The sequence below is a fragment of the Carcharhinus amblyrhynchos genome, chromosome 12 (genome assembly GCF_965287045.1).
Source record: "Carcharhinus amblyrhynchos chromosome 12, sCarAmb.v2.hapA, whole genome shotgun sequence".
Taxonomy (NCBI): domain Eukaryota; kingdom Metazoa; phylum Chordata; class Chondrichthyes; order Carcharhiniformes; family Carcharhinidae; genus Carcharhinus; species Carcharhinus amblyrhynchos.
This window is the reverse complement of record NC_137335.1, coordinates 78,636,886-78,651,166: the sequence shown is the minus strand read 5'-3', so window position 1 is coordinate 78,651,166 and position 14,281 is coordinate 78,636,886. Positions and strand designations below refer to the sequence as shown.

The following is a 14,281-nucleotide window of genomic DNA, read 5'->3' as shown; positions in this document are numbered from 1 at the left end:
ATACAAGTGTTGTTCCGAAGGTCACTGGATGCAGTTCCACTTGACCATGCAAAATTCTTTGAAGCAACTTAAGCAATTGAAAGGGTGAAAGCTATTTATAGACTGACAATAAGCAGAAGACAATAGTAGATATGAATTGGTGCAGCAAACTAAAAACCAATGTAGCTGGTATAAATAGGTGAAATCTCTGAAGGTAGACAAAATAGACTACTAACAAACTGCATGGATGGAGTGACATAGTCAGGAAAAGTGTGGAAAAATATATCAAGGAGCCAGCTTTAGCCATTGGATCAATTTCGGTTCCTGTTTTGGTGATGGGCAGGAAGAAGAAGCAGGGACAGGAGGAGGTGAGGATGTGCTACCAACTTGAGCAAACCTGACAGTCTGGATCTATAGGCAGAGTGTGGCTACTTTGGAGCACAACCTGTTACAATCATTAGGTGCAGAAGGTGGAATGTAGCAGAAAGTGAAGATAAAAATGTTAATCAACAAAGAAGAGCAGTGACTGAGATTGTGAAGGAGGAGTAGCAGGTTAGAAAAGCTTGGAAGAACAGAAGAGAGATCTTATGTTCTTCAATTTCTTTCTTCATAAGACATTAGAAAATCAGAGAAGATCTTGGGCAAGCAGGCACTTTGCCTGTGCTTCAACCTGGTACTGTGAGTTGATAAGATTTGATAAACGGCATGCACACGGTGGAACTGATGGTTTTTGTTAGGTGCACAGATCAAGTGATGCAAAGAAAGCTGAAATTTGCAAGCAAGCAGCTGAAAACAGAAATAGACATGTGAGGTGCCGACAATGGAAATTAGATGCTCTGGCTTTACAGAAGAATGGATATGAAGATGATTAATGAGACTGGAAATGAGAAACACAAGGGCTGATACAATGATTAAGAGAGTTGAGGGTACAGCACAGAAAGCATCAGGGTGCACTGCTAAGCATCACACAAACAATTCAGGGGACAAACTACTGTGCAGTGGTTTGTAGGGGGTTGTGCACTCACAATTTCACCAGCTGGACTATTGTGGAGGCTAAAACCACATTGATACTCAGACAACACTGATAGTTGAATGAGGGAGGAAGTGACCATTTTTCCTGTTGGTGAGATACATATAGACTTTGTGTTTAACACCAAGCTTTAAATGCATTGTCAATCACAATTCAAGATAGACAACATGTTTTTATTTCATCTTTAAATACGAAAGCGGGTTTTCATTTTCCAACATATAGATAACAAATGGAGATTTAGTGCCTTTCGCATGTACCGAAGAACCTAGACCCTAAAAAAGCATCATGCATTATGCCTATTAATAGCCTTATGTTGACATCAATTTTGAATATACAAGTAGAGAAATTATGCTTCAGTCAAACAGGACATTGATGAGGCCACATCTGGAGTACTGTGTACAGTATTGGGTCTCCTTATTTCAGGAAAGATGTAAATGCACTTGAAGCAGTTCAGAGAAGGTTTATTAGACTAATACCAGGAATGGGCAAGTTGTCTTATGAGGAAAGGTCAGACAGGCTGGGCTTGTAACAACTGGAGTTTAGAAGAGTAAGAGACATTTGATTGAATCATACAAGATCTTGAGAGGTCTTGACAGGATGGATGTGGAGAGATTGTTTCCCCTGGTGGGAGAATCTCGAACCAGGAGTCACTGTTCAAAAATAAAAGGTCGCCCACTGAAGAGAGATGAGAATTTTTTTCTCCTCAGAGTCATGATTCTTTGGAATTCTCTTCCTCAAAAGGCAAGGGAGCAGAGTCTTTGAATATCTTAAAGACAGAGGTAGATAGATTCTTGATAAGAAAGCGGCGCGAGCTTATCAAGAATCAGGGGGAGGTTACAGTGGTTAGCACTGCTGCCTCAGCGCCAGGGTCACAGGTTCAATTCCCAGTTTGAGTCAGTCTGTGCAGAGTTTGCAGATTCTCCCTGTGTCTGCGTTGGTTTCCTCCAGATGCTCCAGTTTCCTCCCACAACCTGGTTAGCGCATTGGCCGTGCTAAATTCTCCCTCAGTGTATCTGAACAGGTGCGTAGTGTGGCGACTAGGGGATTTTCACAGTAACTTCATTGCAACGTTAGTGTAAGCCTACTTGTGACAAATAAATAAGCTTCAGCCATGATCTCTTTGATTGGCAGAGCAAGTTTGAAAGGCCGAGTAGCCTACTTCTGCTTCTTAATTGTACATATGTTTGCATGTATGTTTGTAATCCATGATAAAACATCATGCTCCAAGGGAAATAACAGCACAGGCAATCAACATAAAATGAAATACTTCCATTCCCAAAATAGACTGCTCACAAAAAAATCACAACTGCCAAACAGGCAACTCTGCATTGCACTGGAATGTTGTGGGAGATTAAATAACAAACACAAGCTGAGCTCAGTGCCTGACATTATCTGAAGCCTGAGATATCATTACTTTGCTAATTTACATTTTCCCTTTTAAAAGAAAAAATCCTCACCGAATCCCCTGCACTTCTGCTGTCATTTAGAACATCATAAAGTAAACCTGGTGCCAGATACAGCATTACATTTTTCAAAATGTCATCCAGAAAAAGTATTTTCAAATTGCCAGAGCAGTTGTTAAAAGTATGGTGAAATGCATTCAAGCTTTTATTCTGACTCCAAATATGGCATGGCATGGTGGCACAGTGGTTAGCACTGTTGCCTCATAGGGCCAGGGACCTGGATTCAATTTCCTTGGGTCTCTGTCAGAGTGGAGTTTGCTCTTTCCCCCCGTGTCCGCATGGGTTTCCTCTGGGTGCTCTGATTTCCTCCCACAGTCCAAAGGTGCGCGGATTAGGTTGATTGGCCATACTAAATTGTCAGGGGGATTAGCAGGGTAAAGTGTGGGGTTACAGGAATAGGGCCTGGGTGGGATTGTGTTTGGTACAGAATCAATGGGTCGAAAGGCTTCCTTCTGTACTGTAGGGATTCTATGATTCTATATGTAAACTTTGACCTTAGCCTCGTCAGGGCTAGCCTTTTGGTTAGATCAAGCGTACTAAGATCAAACCCAGGATCAGGTCTAATGCTTGTTCTCGTCAGCTTGGATCCAGTTTATTTCTGTTGTGGGGACAAAGAATGGGATTCAGTTTGAATCTGAATTCTTTTTTGGAGCAAGCAAGAAGATGGTTTAGGGACTTGCCTGTCCACTCTGCGCATTGGTTTGTAACTTTGAGAAGGAAAGAAGTTTTTTAAAAATCAGAAAAGATTTCAATTCATGCCAACGTGTGGAGGGATCCTTTATTTTTCACATGGAAATTGCGGTCTTGGCTACACTGTTGTGAACTGTCAATCGGAGATCCCACCCACAGGAAGGAAAGAAAAAGAAAAACAAACACATCAGATAGTGGAAAAGTCATCCCAGACACTTTGTAAATATCAGCCATGGCAACGAAGAGCTTAGAGAGAAAGCCAGATGCCTTACGATCCCTCTGGCCCACAGTACTCCAGGCTAAGATGGTGGGGCGCAGGGATCAGGGAAAACCGAGGAGAAGAAGAAATAAATCTAAAACACCTTATACATTATTTGAAAAACATGCAATATCTTCAAATAGCCTATACCTTAAAGTCCTTCAAAGCCTCTTGGAGACTACCATGATGATAAAGCATCATTCCTCTCAACTGGAGAGACTGAATGTGGTTCTGATTCAATATTAAAGCCTTTTGGAAACTTTCCATAGCTGCTGCAAAGTCACCCAGCTCTCTAGAGAAAAATGCAAATTTAAAAAAAATCTCATAGGCATAGCACTAATAACAGGTGCAAGGTTTTAAAAATAAATCCAAATGCTTATAAGGACCTTAGACAAGAATTTGCCACTGTAAATAAATACTAGTGTACTTTCTGTACTTCTGACTGACAGACCAGCACTTCTCAATTTCCTTTTTTCCATCTGTTTAACATCTGATTAGTTCATTAATCTTACGTGCAAGAAATCATTTGTAAACTCATATCAATGCTGTCAACATTTTCCAAATATTAAGAAACCAAGAGGAAAAGCCAAGACTCATCATGGAGCACAAGCCTGTGACTGTAAAAAGTTGAGAGAGACATGGTCATTAAGGAAGTAGTGATTAGGCAAGGTCAAACCTCTGACCTATAAGCCTAGGAGATTTAAGACAGACAAACTGAGAGAAAAACACTATTCAGTTTTTAGGTTCTGGAAAAGAACAAGATAGAGTAGCAGATTGTCAATTTTGATTTAAGCACAGGGAGGATTCCAGGTGGAGGATGAATGCTTAAAATACCATATTTGGAGTTTAGGATTTACATCAATTGGAATCGCTACTTAGAATAGTTACTTTTATGGAGGTCACTCCCACTGAATTTATTATTGTTGATCATTTGAAGGTTCCACGTGTTCATTAACGTAAAAAAAACCACATATACACCTAGACATGTTCCCTCAAATAGTGGACGAGAGGGTCTGAATCTACAAAGACACGGTAGAAGTGGTAATGTTCTGGAAGTAGTAATCGAGAGGGTTAAACCTGAGGTACTGTAACATGAGTTCAAACCTCAGAAGACAACTGGGAAATTTAAGTTCAGTTAATCAAAAAATCTGGGATATAAAGGTGACCATGTAATTATCAGAATATTGTAAAGTGCAACTCCAGATCCAAAACAATGTGATTAACTCTTAACTGTCCTCTGAAATGAACTAGTAAACAAACGAGCTGAAGGGAATGTGGAGTTGAGGTTACAATCAGATCAGTCAAGGTCTTATTGAATGGTGAAGCAGGCCGAGATGCCTACTCCTGCTCCTAATTTGTATGTTCCTTCATACGTCCAGCCAAAATTGATCTTATCCAAATTGTACAAAAATATAACTCTTGATTTTGTTTAAACAGGAATGTAAAAAACATACAGATATCAAGGGAGAGTCACTGGAGAGTAAACTAGTTTTTACAATCCTACTGGCGGATCAAAACCAGTGATTTTCAGTTGCTGGTTTGGCGCCTTTATATTTATTCTAACTTATTACCAAACAGAATTAATTACAATTTATTACTTCCCTTCCCAAATTCAAAATCAAACCAACCTGTATGCTTGCCCTAGACTTCTATAAGCATCTGTAAAATCTGTTTTGAGTTTAACAGCTTCTTTGAAAGCATCAATTGCTTCCTACAAGACAAAAGAACAAAAAGACTTCAGTTTACCATGTAATCACATGAAATAAACATAAATCTGCCAAAGTTTATTTTTGCAGCATAATTTTTCTCTAAATCATCATTTACATCCATCCAGCAGATCAACACAAACTGCAAGTAATTTACACTATTCACTAACAGAAGAGGATGGATTTGAAAATACCTAAGGCAACACTTAACTGTTGCCCAATAACTGAGCCTCAACACACTGTAGCATAAATTAGTAAAGTGCTAGCTTGAGCTGTGATCCTAAATGTCAACTCCCTGTCTCAATCATAGGAATGGCATGGAGCTGAAGGTCACTGCTGGAGAATTGCTCTAAGAATTGCCTTTAATATGTTCTCCAGATACAGTCGGTAGTCTGATTCAATTCTAGGAAAGAAAAGAGCTAATGCTAATTCAACCAGGAAGGGTCCAATACAACAACACATGCTGCACCAGGCATTGAAGCTCCATCTTAAGTATACCTATGTGTAATCACTTTCTTAGTAAAGGCCCATGAAGCTATGGAATAAAGAAGGAACTTTGCAAGTCCAGGTCCTAAATGTTTCATTGCTCAAGGGTTATTGAGATATAATTCTTTTAGTAATTTGTGGGGTAGTTTTATAGAAGCTGTACGTGTACTGTGTCGAATTTGTGGAAAATGGCTTCACAGCAAAATCCTGAATACATCGACAACAGTTTCAGAAGTTAAAATTGTATAGCTATAACTCCCAGATTAAAGCACAAGTTCTTCCAAGATTGAGGGAGAGGAGATTTAAGATGACTACAGGTAGAGAAATCAACATGGATGGTGAATTGACCCAGGAGCTGAAATTCAGGAAGAACAGGTAACACCTCGACAGATGGATGTTCATCACTCTTGCATCTCAGAAGGTCAACTCCATTCTCCCAAAGGAAAACGAGGCAACCAGTTAATCCACTCCAGTTTATGATGTGGCCATACAGGTTGTGAAGACATTGCTACCTACAAACATATAGATTTTAACTTCAAATAATTGGTCAGCTGTCTAAAGAGTCTAATCCAAAATTTATTCCTCAACAGTACCTGTAATTCCAGGTTTATCAGACACCTAAAGTGGACAGATCAGATGTAAAATCTTTATTCTTGCACAACACACTCACCTTCAGCATACCTCTGTGATAGAAAGTTAACCCTTTGTACAGCATTGCAATTGGCTGATATTTCTTCATTTCTAAGGACAGCTGGAAGTCTTCATGCGCTGCTGCATAATCCTAGACGATGCAAAGATACAAAAGTTAACATACTTAAAACTTTCAAATGAAACCAGTAGAATACTTTTAAAACTTAACATAAATAACTATTTTTCCAATTCTATTATGCAAACACATCCAACTTATTATCTTGCTTATAACAAAGTTTGCATGATATTGTGTTTTGTCACACATTAACAGGTCCTAATCAGTCAGAACGTCAATGAGTACAGGTGCCTGTGGTGAAAGAGGGAAGTGAAAAATATCCCGAGGTCCACTTACATAAAAAAACTTAAATTCTTCCAATATCTTAGCTTTGATAACTGCACCTTCTCACATACCAGGCCTTTATCTTCTCTCCCTTTCCTCAGAATTGCTGAGTTACAATTCCGTATTTTCTGGTTGCCCTTCTTTCATGTATCAACATAAAGAGTGTGTTTGGAGGATATTTCTTCAGAAAAACACTGAATCTTGAATATGTATACCCCTGCACTATTAGTCAAAATTGCTGGATAGCAATCAGGGTGGCATCTCTGGCCAATTTTCCATTCACCAACGGCACTGTATTAAATTGTAACACCCCTAGTGCCATTCCAGCTAAAGGATAATTTAGTCTCAACCTGTCACCAATATGGGTGCATCCCTTCTGTGTATGATTGATCTACCCAAAAAGGAAGAAAAAGTGTGAAAATATATTAGGAAAAAAACTCTCTGCTTCAATCAACTGATCCACTAAATGGGCTTATCTTCATATATAGTAATATTTGAGCAAGTATGTACAAATTTGTCTGCCTCAAGAATTTGGCTTTAATGTGAGTCTTGCTAACTGTCATTTATAGTCATAACTTTCTTTGCAGACCTTGAAATTGTAATCAGATTTTATCTTTTCAATTTTTTTAAAGTGTTTTAGATATTTCAACAAGCTCCCTCTCTGCTACAATACAGGATTTAAAATCAGTTATATTTCTGGTCGCTAAAATTTTGCAATGCAACAAGTAATATTTATAACATTTCTTAAACTCAATTTTTATGGTTGGATGATTAGTTTGTGACCACAGTGTAATACAAAAATTGTTGATAAATACAGGAAGCATGATCACCTATGTACATACCTCAGATATAAAGTAAAGGGTGCCTCTATGTCTGTACAAGCGTGCTGATGGGCGCAACTGAATGGCCCTGCTAAGATCGTTTAACGCCTCACTAATTCGGCCAAGTGGGGACAAAATCTGTAGAGTTAAAACACAGAATCACCACCCAATATCATAATGTGCATGTATACCCTCCTAAATAGTATGTATAATAACATTCATGTCATCCGAAATAAATAAGAAGTCACTGAATAAAGACAAATCTTACCTCTGCTCTCTGCTCAAATACCTCAGGTGCATTTGGTTCTAGCGTGATAACTCTGTTCAGTTCAAAGAGGGCAAGTTCAGCATTTTTAATATCCTGAAACATAATTATCACTTTGAAAACCAATACTCTCCAATAAGTTCAATAAAAATAAACGTGAATTGGTGCATTACCAGTACTGTCCAGTAAATTCAATAAAGATAAATGGTAGTAAGGGGAGGTTAAATTAAGTAGGAAAAGGAGATAGCTTGAATAGTCACTTATTGCTTGAATGATGCAAATTTTGATGGCAAAGAGGCATAAAGGGATTTGTGTATGAATACACCCAATCACAAAGTTATAGCAAGGCCATAAAAAAAAAACCAAACCAAATTCAAGATTTTCTTTCTAGAGAGACAGAATTGCAAAGTAGGGAAGGTATGTTAAACCCATATCAAACTTTGGTTTTACCACACTTAGTCTGGCCACCTCTGGAGAAGGTGCAAGGAAGACTTACAAGGATGGCAGCAGAAATGTATGTGTAGATATATCAGGAAAGAATCAACAGGCTGGGTCACTTAAAGAAAAGGGCTGACGATTAAAATTCAGAAATGTTTTGACAGAATGGATATGGAGAAAAAAAATGCTTCCTCTTGTGGGGAACAGCATAACCAGAAGCCATCAATATAAGATAGCCACCAAGAAATCTAATAGGGAATTCAGAATAATGCTCTTTCTCCAAAGAGTTATAAGATGTAGACCTCGCAACCGCAGGGTGCAACTAAAGCAAATCGTACAGATGCATTTAAGGGGAAGCAAAACAAGCATATGAGAGAGAGAAAGCTACAATAATAGATTTAGAGAAGCAAAGATAGGGTAGGCTAGAATCCAGCATAAACACCTGCATGGCCAAGTTGGCTGAATTGCCTGTTTCCGAGCCATATATCCCATGTATGGGTCATTTCCTTTTGGTCCCCCTTCCTTATGCTTACATGAGCATTTCTGAGATTAATGTGGTAGATGGTGGTCAATTAATAAGAAATAATGATCGGCATATATACATTTGTTTATAACCACATTTACAATGCAGATAAACATATTCAAAAAATAATTCCAAATCTGTAATTAAAAATCAAAGCTGATGACAAATTCACAGAAATATCACAAGCTTTTGTGGATCACACCTCGAGCTGTAACTCTAACAGGAGAGCCACTGACCTGTAAACCCTTCTTTCCATATGCTATTCCCCTTCCATAGATGGCACCCACGAGTTCCGGGTTTCCCTACTCCCAGACATAAGAACAAAGGAAAGGCAAGTAGTAGAAATGTAGCTACTTCAAGACAAATTTTCATTGTAAACAGATGCTACATCTCCTATGTCATTATGACTGACACAAATTGTATTTTACCATCAAATTATATATTCAAAAGGAATGCATCCTGTCAGAGGTAATTTATTCAATGTCTATGTCCGAAATTTTCCATCTAATCCATCAGGTCTTAAACAAAGCAAAATGTGTGTGAAATGTATATTACATTCAGTACTGGCTCAGTGATAAATATCCAACTATGCAGTCTCCATATGTTCAGAGCATGCTTTTCAGATGACAGGCACTCATTTACTGAGTACAGAAAACATATCACGCATACACATGCACATAATGAGCACAGGAGTGTACAGCTAAAGCTATGTGTCAGTTTTGTTGTAATTTTTACAAAATGTACATACTTGCAGCAATGCTGAAAAATGTTTTATTGCTTCATCATACAAGCTGTTTCCAATCAAGGCATAGCCAAATGCTGGGGAGAAACAAAAGTGGTTTAACATTAACTTGTAAAATAATTCAAAATCTAAGTGATGCTGCAATTTATTTCCAACAAATTCTAAATATTTTTATTTTGTTTCATCTTCTTATAATTTATAAGCAAATAAGCAGATGATATCAAAAGGTCAGTTGAAAATAAGACCATGAGGGAGATGGATTTAACCCATGGAAATTAAAGATCAGCTTGATAGTTAATAACTGAGTGAGTAACTATTAAAAGCAGCAACAGTCACTAACAGAAAAATTCAGCAATTTGGTCAGTTCAACGGCTATATTTCATCTCTGGAATGACCAAGCTTAGCACAGGCATTCTGCACCCCAATGGGCTCATCATATTCAAAACCAACAAAGATACAGCAAAAACAAAGTTAAATTTATCAATAGTATTTTTGTATCCATCAGATCTAATAAGAACATAAGAAATAGGAGTAGGCCATCTAGCCCCTCGAGCCTGCCCCGCCATTCAATAAGATCATGGCTGATCTGTCGTGGCTCAGTTCCACATTCCCGCCCTCTCCCCATAACCCTTAATCCCCTCTCTTATCAAAAACCCATCAACCCGCGTCTTAAAAACATTTAGCGAGGTAGCCTCCACCACTTCAACGGGCAGAGAATTCCAGAGATTCACCACCCTTTGAGTGAAGAACTTCTTCCTCAACTCCGTTCTAAACCGCCCCTCCTTTATCTTGAGGCTGTGCCCTCCAGTCCTACTGTCCTTTCTGAGCGGGAAGAGTCTCTCCACCTCTATCCTATCCATCCCATTCATCATCTTATACGTCTCAATGAGATCTCCCCTCATTCTTCTAAACTCTAACGAGTACAAGCCTAGTTTATTCAGCCTCTCCTCATAGTTCAACCCCCTCAACTCCGGCATCAGCCTAGTAAACCTCCTCTGCACTCCCTCCAAGGCCAAAATATCCTTGCGTAAGTACGGCGCCCAAAACTGCACACAGTACTCCAGCTGCGGCCTCACCAATGCCCTATACAGCCGCAGCAAGACCTCCCTACTTTTATATTCAATCCCCCTCGCTATGAAGGCCAGCATCCCATTCGCCTTCCTGACCACCTGCTGCACCTGCAAGCTGGGTTTTTGCGACTCATGCACAAGGACCCCGAGGTCCCTCTGCACCGTCGCCTGCTGCAGTTTTTCGCCACGTAATAATCCTTCCTACCATTATTCCTACCAAAGTGGACCACCTCACACTTGCCAACATTAAATTCCATTTGCCAGCTCCTGGCCCATTCGCCCAGCCTATCTAGATCCTTCTGTAGACTCTCCACACCCTCCGCACAATTTGTCGTTCCACCAATCTTGGTGTCATCAGCAAATTTTGACACCATACACTCGGTTCCCTCCTCCAGATCATCTATATAAATGGTAAATAGCTGAGGCCCCAGCACTGACCCCTGGGGCACTCCACTAGTCACCAACCGCCAATCCGAATAGCACCCATTGACCCCCACTCTCTGCCTCCTATTTGACAACCAGTCCTCTATCCACGCTAACACCCTATCCCCAACTCCATGTCCCCTGACCTTCTGCAATAACCTCTTGTGAGGTACCTTGTCAAACGCCTTCTGAAAATCAAGGAAGACCACATCCATCGGCTCTCCTCTATCCACCGCCCTAGACACATCCTCATAGAACTCCAGTAAATTTGTCAGGCACGACTTCCCTTTAACGAAACCGTGCTGCGTCTGCTCTATCAAGCAATTCCCCTCAAGATGCCTCGCTATTTCCTCCTTGATGACAGATTCTAACATTTTACCTACAACAGGCGTTAAACTAACCGGCCTATAACTCCCTGCCTTTTGCCTGGCACCCTTCTTAAACAACGGCGTAACATTAGCCGTTTTCCAATCTTCCGGCACTTCCCCGGAATCCAGCGACGTCTGGAAAATAACCACCAAGGCATCCACTATCACCTCCGCCATTTCTTTCAGAACCCTCGGATGCATTCCATCCGGTCCTGGCGACTTGTCCACAATCAGCCCTCCAGTCTGTCGAGCACCGCCTCTCTAGCAACAGTAATGTCATTCAGACCCTCCAGTCCTACCACTTTTCCATCTCTAACACCCGACAAATTATTCACATCCTCATCCGTGAAGACCGAAACAAAAAAGTTGTTCAAGACCTCAGCCATATCCCCATTCCCTACCACTAAGTCCCCCTTCGCATCCTCTAAGGGTCCAACGTTCACACTAGCCAGCCTCTTCCTTTTTATATATTTATAAAAACTCTTGCTATCCTTTTTTATATTAAGCGCTAGCCCAGCTTCATAGTTTCTCCTACCCTTCTTTATCAACTTCTTTGTCAATCCTTGTTGACGTTTAAACCTCTCCCAATCCTCTTCTCGCCCACTACTCTTAGCTACTCTAAACGCCTCTGCTTTTAGTTTAACATTTTCCTTCACCTCCTTCGTTATCCACGGCTTATTACCTCTCCTCCTACAGTCCTTTTTGACCATCGGAATAAATTTCTGCTGAGCACCAAGAAAGATCTCCTTAAAGATCCTCCACTGCTCCTCAGCAGACTTACCTTCCAACACGCTCCCCCAGTCCACATTATGCAATATAAAACAGAAAGCTCCAAGTACAACCCTTATCCTATGCTGGCTACTGATCTAGAGCAACAACAGGCTCTGGTGCTCAGGTCAAGAAAAGGAAATGCTTCCTGCTCGCCGTCTAATAACAACCTAAAAGATATGGACGCGAGGTGCATCAGGATCATGTCTGTCCATGCTACTCCTGATGTGGGTATGCCGGCGTTGGACTGGCGTAAACACAGTAAAAAGTCTGACAACACCAGGTTTTAGTCCAACCTATTTATTTGATAATATACTCACAAGCTTTCGAGGGGACTGCCTCTTCGTCAGGTGAAGAGGCAGTCCCCTCGAAAGCTTGTGAGTATATTATCAAATAAATAGGTTGGACTAAAACCTGGTGTTGTCAGACTTTTTACCATGCTACTCCTCACAGCCAAACAGTTTTGACATGGTAGGGCTTCACTGTCGAGGTTCACACATAAGAATGGTCCTTTTGGAAACACACCAAAGGTTGGATTATGCTTACAGAATTATCTTTCAGGAGATTACAATAAAAGAAAGAGGTTTTTCTTCTAACCATGTCACAGTTGCAACAACTTTTCCCATAATCAACATTTATCTAAATGTTTTACAGATAATCAACTTCAAATACAGCTACCCAATGACGACACAGTGATCCCAAATGGGACATTTCTGAAATATAGCATCCAAGAACTGCTTGCAATAATTAGATTAGGTTTATGGGATTTACATAGCACTTCGCACAAGTGGCAGGTGCCGACGGAAGGCTGTCAGGTCAGAGCTCCTATGACCATTACCTCAGTTGGAAATGGGATACAACTTTCAACAGTACAATACTTACCCTGCAGAAAAATTATGGCTTTTTGTTGATTTGACAATCCAAATTAAAAATCACCGACAACTGTCAAATGAATACCTACCCAATTCCTCATTTGTATTTGCATCGACCGTGGAAAAGGGAAACCTCTTTTGTTCTGCTAATACTTTAGCTTGACTCTGAAATTGAGAAACATAATGCATTGGCGCAGAATATGCCACGAAACTACAAATTATGTTGCTTCCATTGTTCAAGAAGTTATTGCTACACAGATCACCATCATTAATCCTCAAAGAATGCAATCCAGATACTTTGCATTATGTAATTGATTTTACATGTGTTCACCACCACAAAAAATTCAATATAATCACACTGAAGTCATGAAACCCTCCTTGTATGAATCAACTTCTGTCCATAATATGAAAAATAATGGTTCTGATTAATTTTCTACAAACTCCTGGTCTCTAGAGGTGCCACATTCGCCTGTTGTGACTTTTTTAAAAATCAAATACCTGGTGTTCCTTGCAAGAGGCAATAACTTATGAATCATTTAGAGTCTTAGTGGTGGAAAAAGGTGAAATAACACCCCTCAAGAGCAGCACAGCAAGACCAGAGGGAGAAGTTCACCAATTTGCTCTGTTAGTTAAATACTTGTGGTTTTGCAGAGGCATTTAATTTCTGCCACTGCAGGCCATATTAGCAAAGAGATCTTTCATTTACTAAAACATGCCCTTTCTGTTCAACTGGAGACTATTAGAATTCTGGCACAGTCTCCACATTGCAATATTTGAAAGTCACCACGCAAACCGCATTATCCTCATCCACCCCCTCTGCTATCACATCAAAAATCTCAAGCAACCCTGTGACCTCGGAGTAAAAAGAACTGTAACAGCAGGGGCTTGGAGAGTGACAGGAGCAGTAGTGATGACTGGTCATTTTTTGACAGGAAGAAAGTTTATAATGGAATTCCCCAGGGTTTGCAATAGGACCTCTGCTCTTCTTGATATGCATTCATGACCTAGACTTAGCACACAAGGCACAATTCAAACTTTGCAGGTGACAAGAAAGCATTGCAAATGAAGGAGGATAGTGTAGAGCTTCAAAAGGCCATAGACAAGCTGGTGGAATGGGCAGACAAGTGACAGATGAAATTTGATCCACAGAAGTGTGAAAGGATTAATTTTGGTAAGAAGAATGGGGAAAGGCAATATAAGTTAAAGGGTACAAATCTAAAGGGCATGTAGGAGCAGAGGGATTATGTGCTTAATCATTGAAGGGAGAAGGATAGGTTGAGAGCACAAATTAGAAAAGAATACAGAATTCTCTATTTTTATAAATAGGAGCATAGAGTACAAAAGCAAG

The 14,281-nt window shown here is 40.0% G+C and overlaps 1 protein-coding gene across 2 annotated transcripts in view; it reads right to left on the bottom strand.

The window, feature by feature from the left end:
* Positions 1 to 14,281, bottom strand: part of ttc13 (tetratricopeptide repeat domain 13) — a 55,859-nt gene that overhangs the window by 28,877 nt on the left and 12,701 nt on the right. For both annotated transcript variants that reach the window (XM_080200797.1, XM_080200798.1), the window contains exons 3-10: positions 13,023 to 13,098; positions 9,439 to 9,509; positions 8,927 to 8,992; positions 7,733 to 7,825; positions 7,486 to 7,602; positions 6,284 to 6,394; positions 5,050 to 5,132; positions 3,572 to 3,713 (exon numbers count right to left, since the gene is read on the bottom strand). In XM_080200797.1, coding sequence (XP_080056923.1) covers positions 3,572 to 3,713; positions 5,050 to 5,132; positions 6,284 to 6,394; positions 7,486 to 7,602; positions 7,733 to 7,825; positions 8,927 to 8,992; positions 9,439 to 9,509; positions 13,023 to 13,098 — 759 coding nt within the window. The remainder of the gene's footprint in view (positions 1 to 3,571; positions 3,714 to 5,049; positions 5,133 to 6,283; positions 6,395 to 7,485; positions 7,603 to 7,732; positions 7,826 to 8,926; positions 8,993 to 9,438; positions 9,510 to 13,022; positions 13,099 to 14,281) is intronic.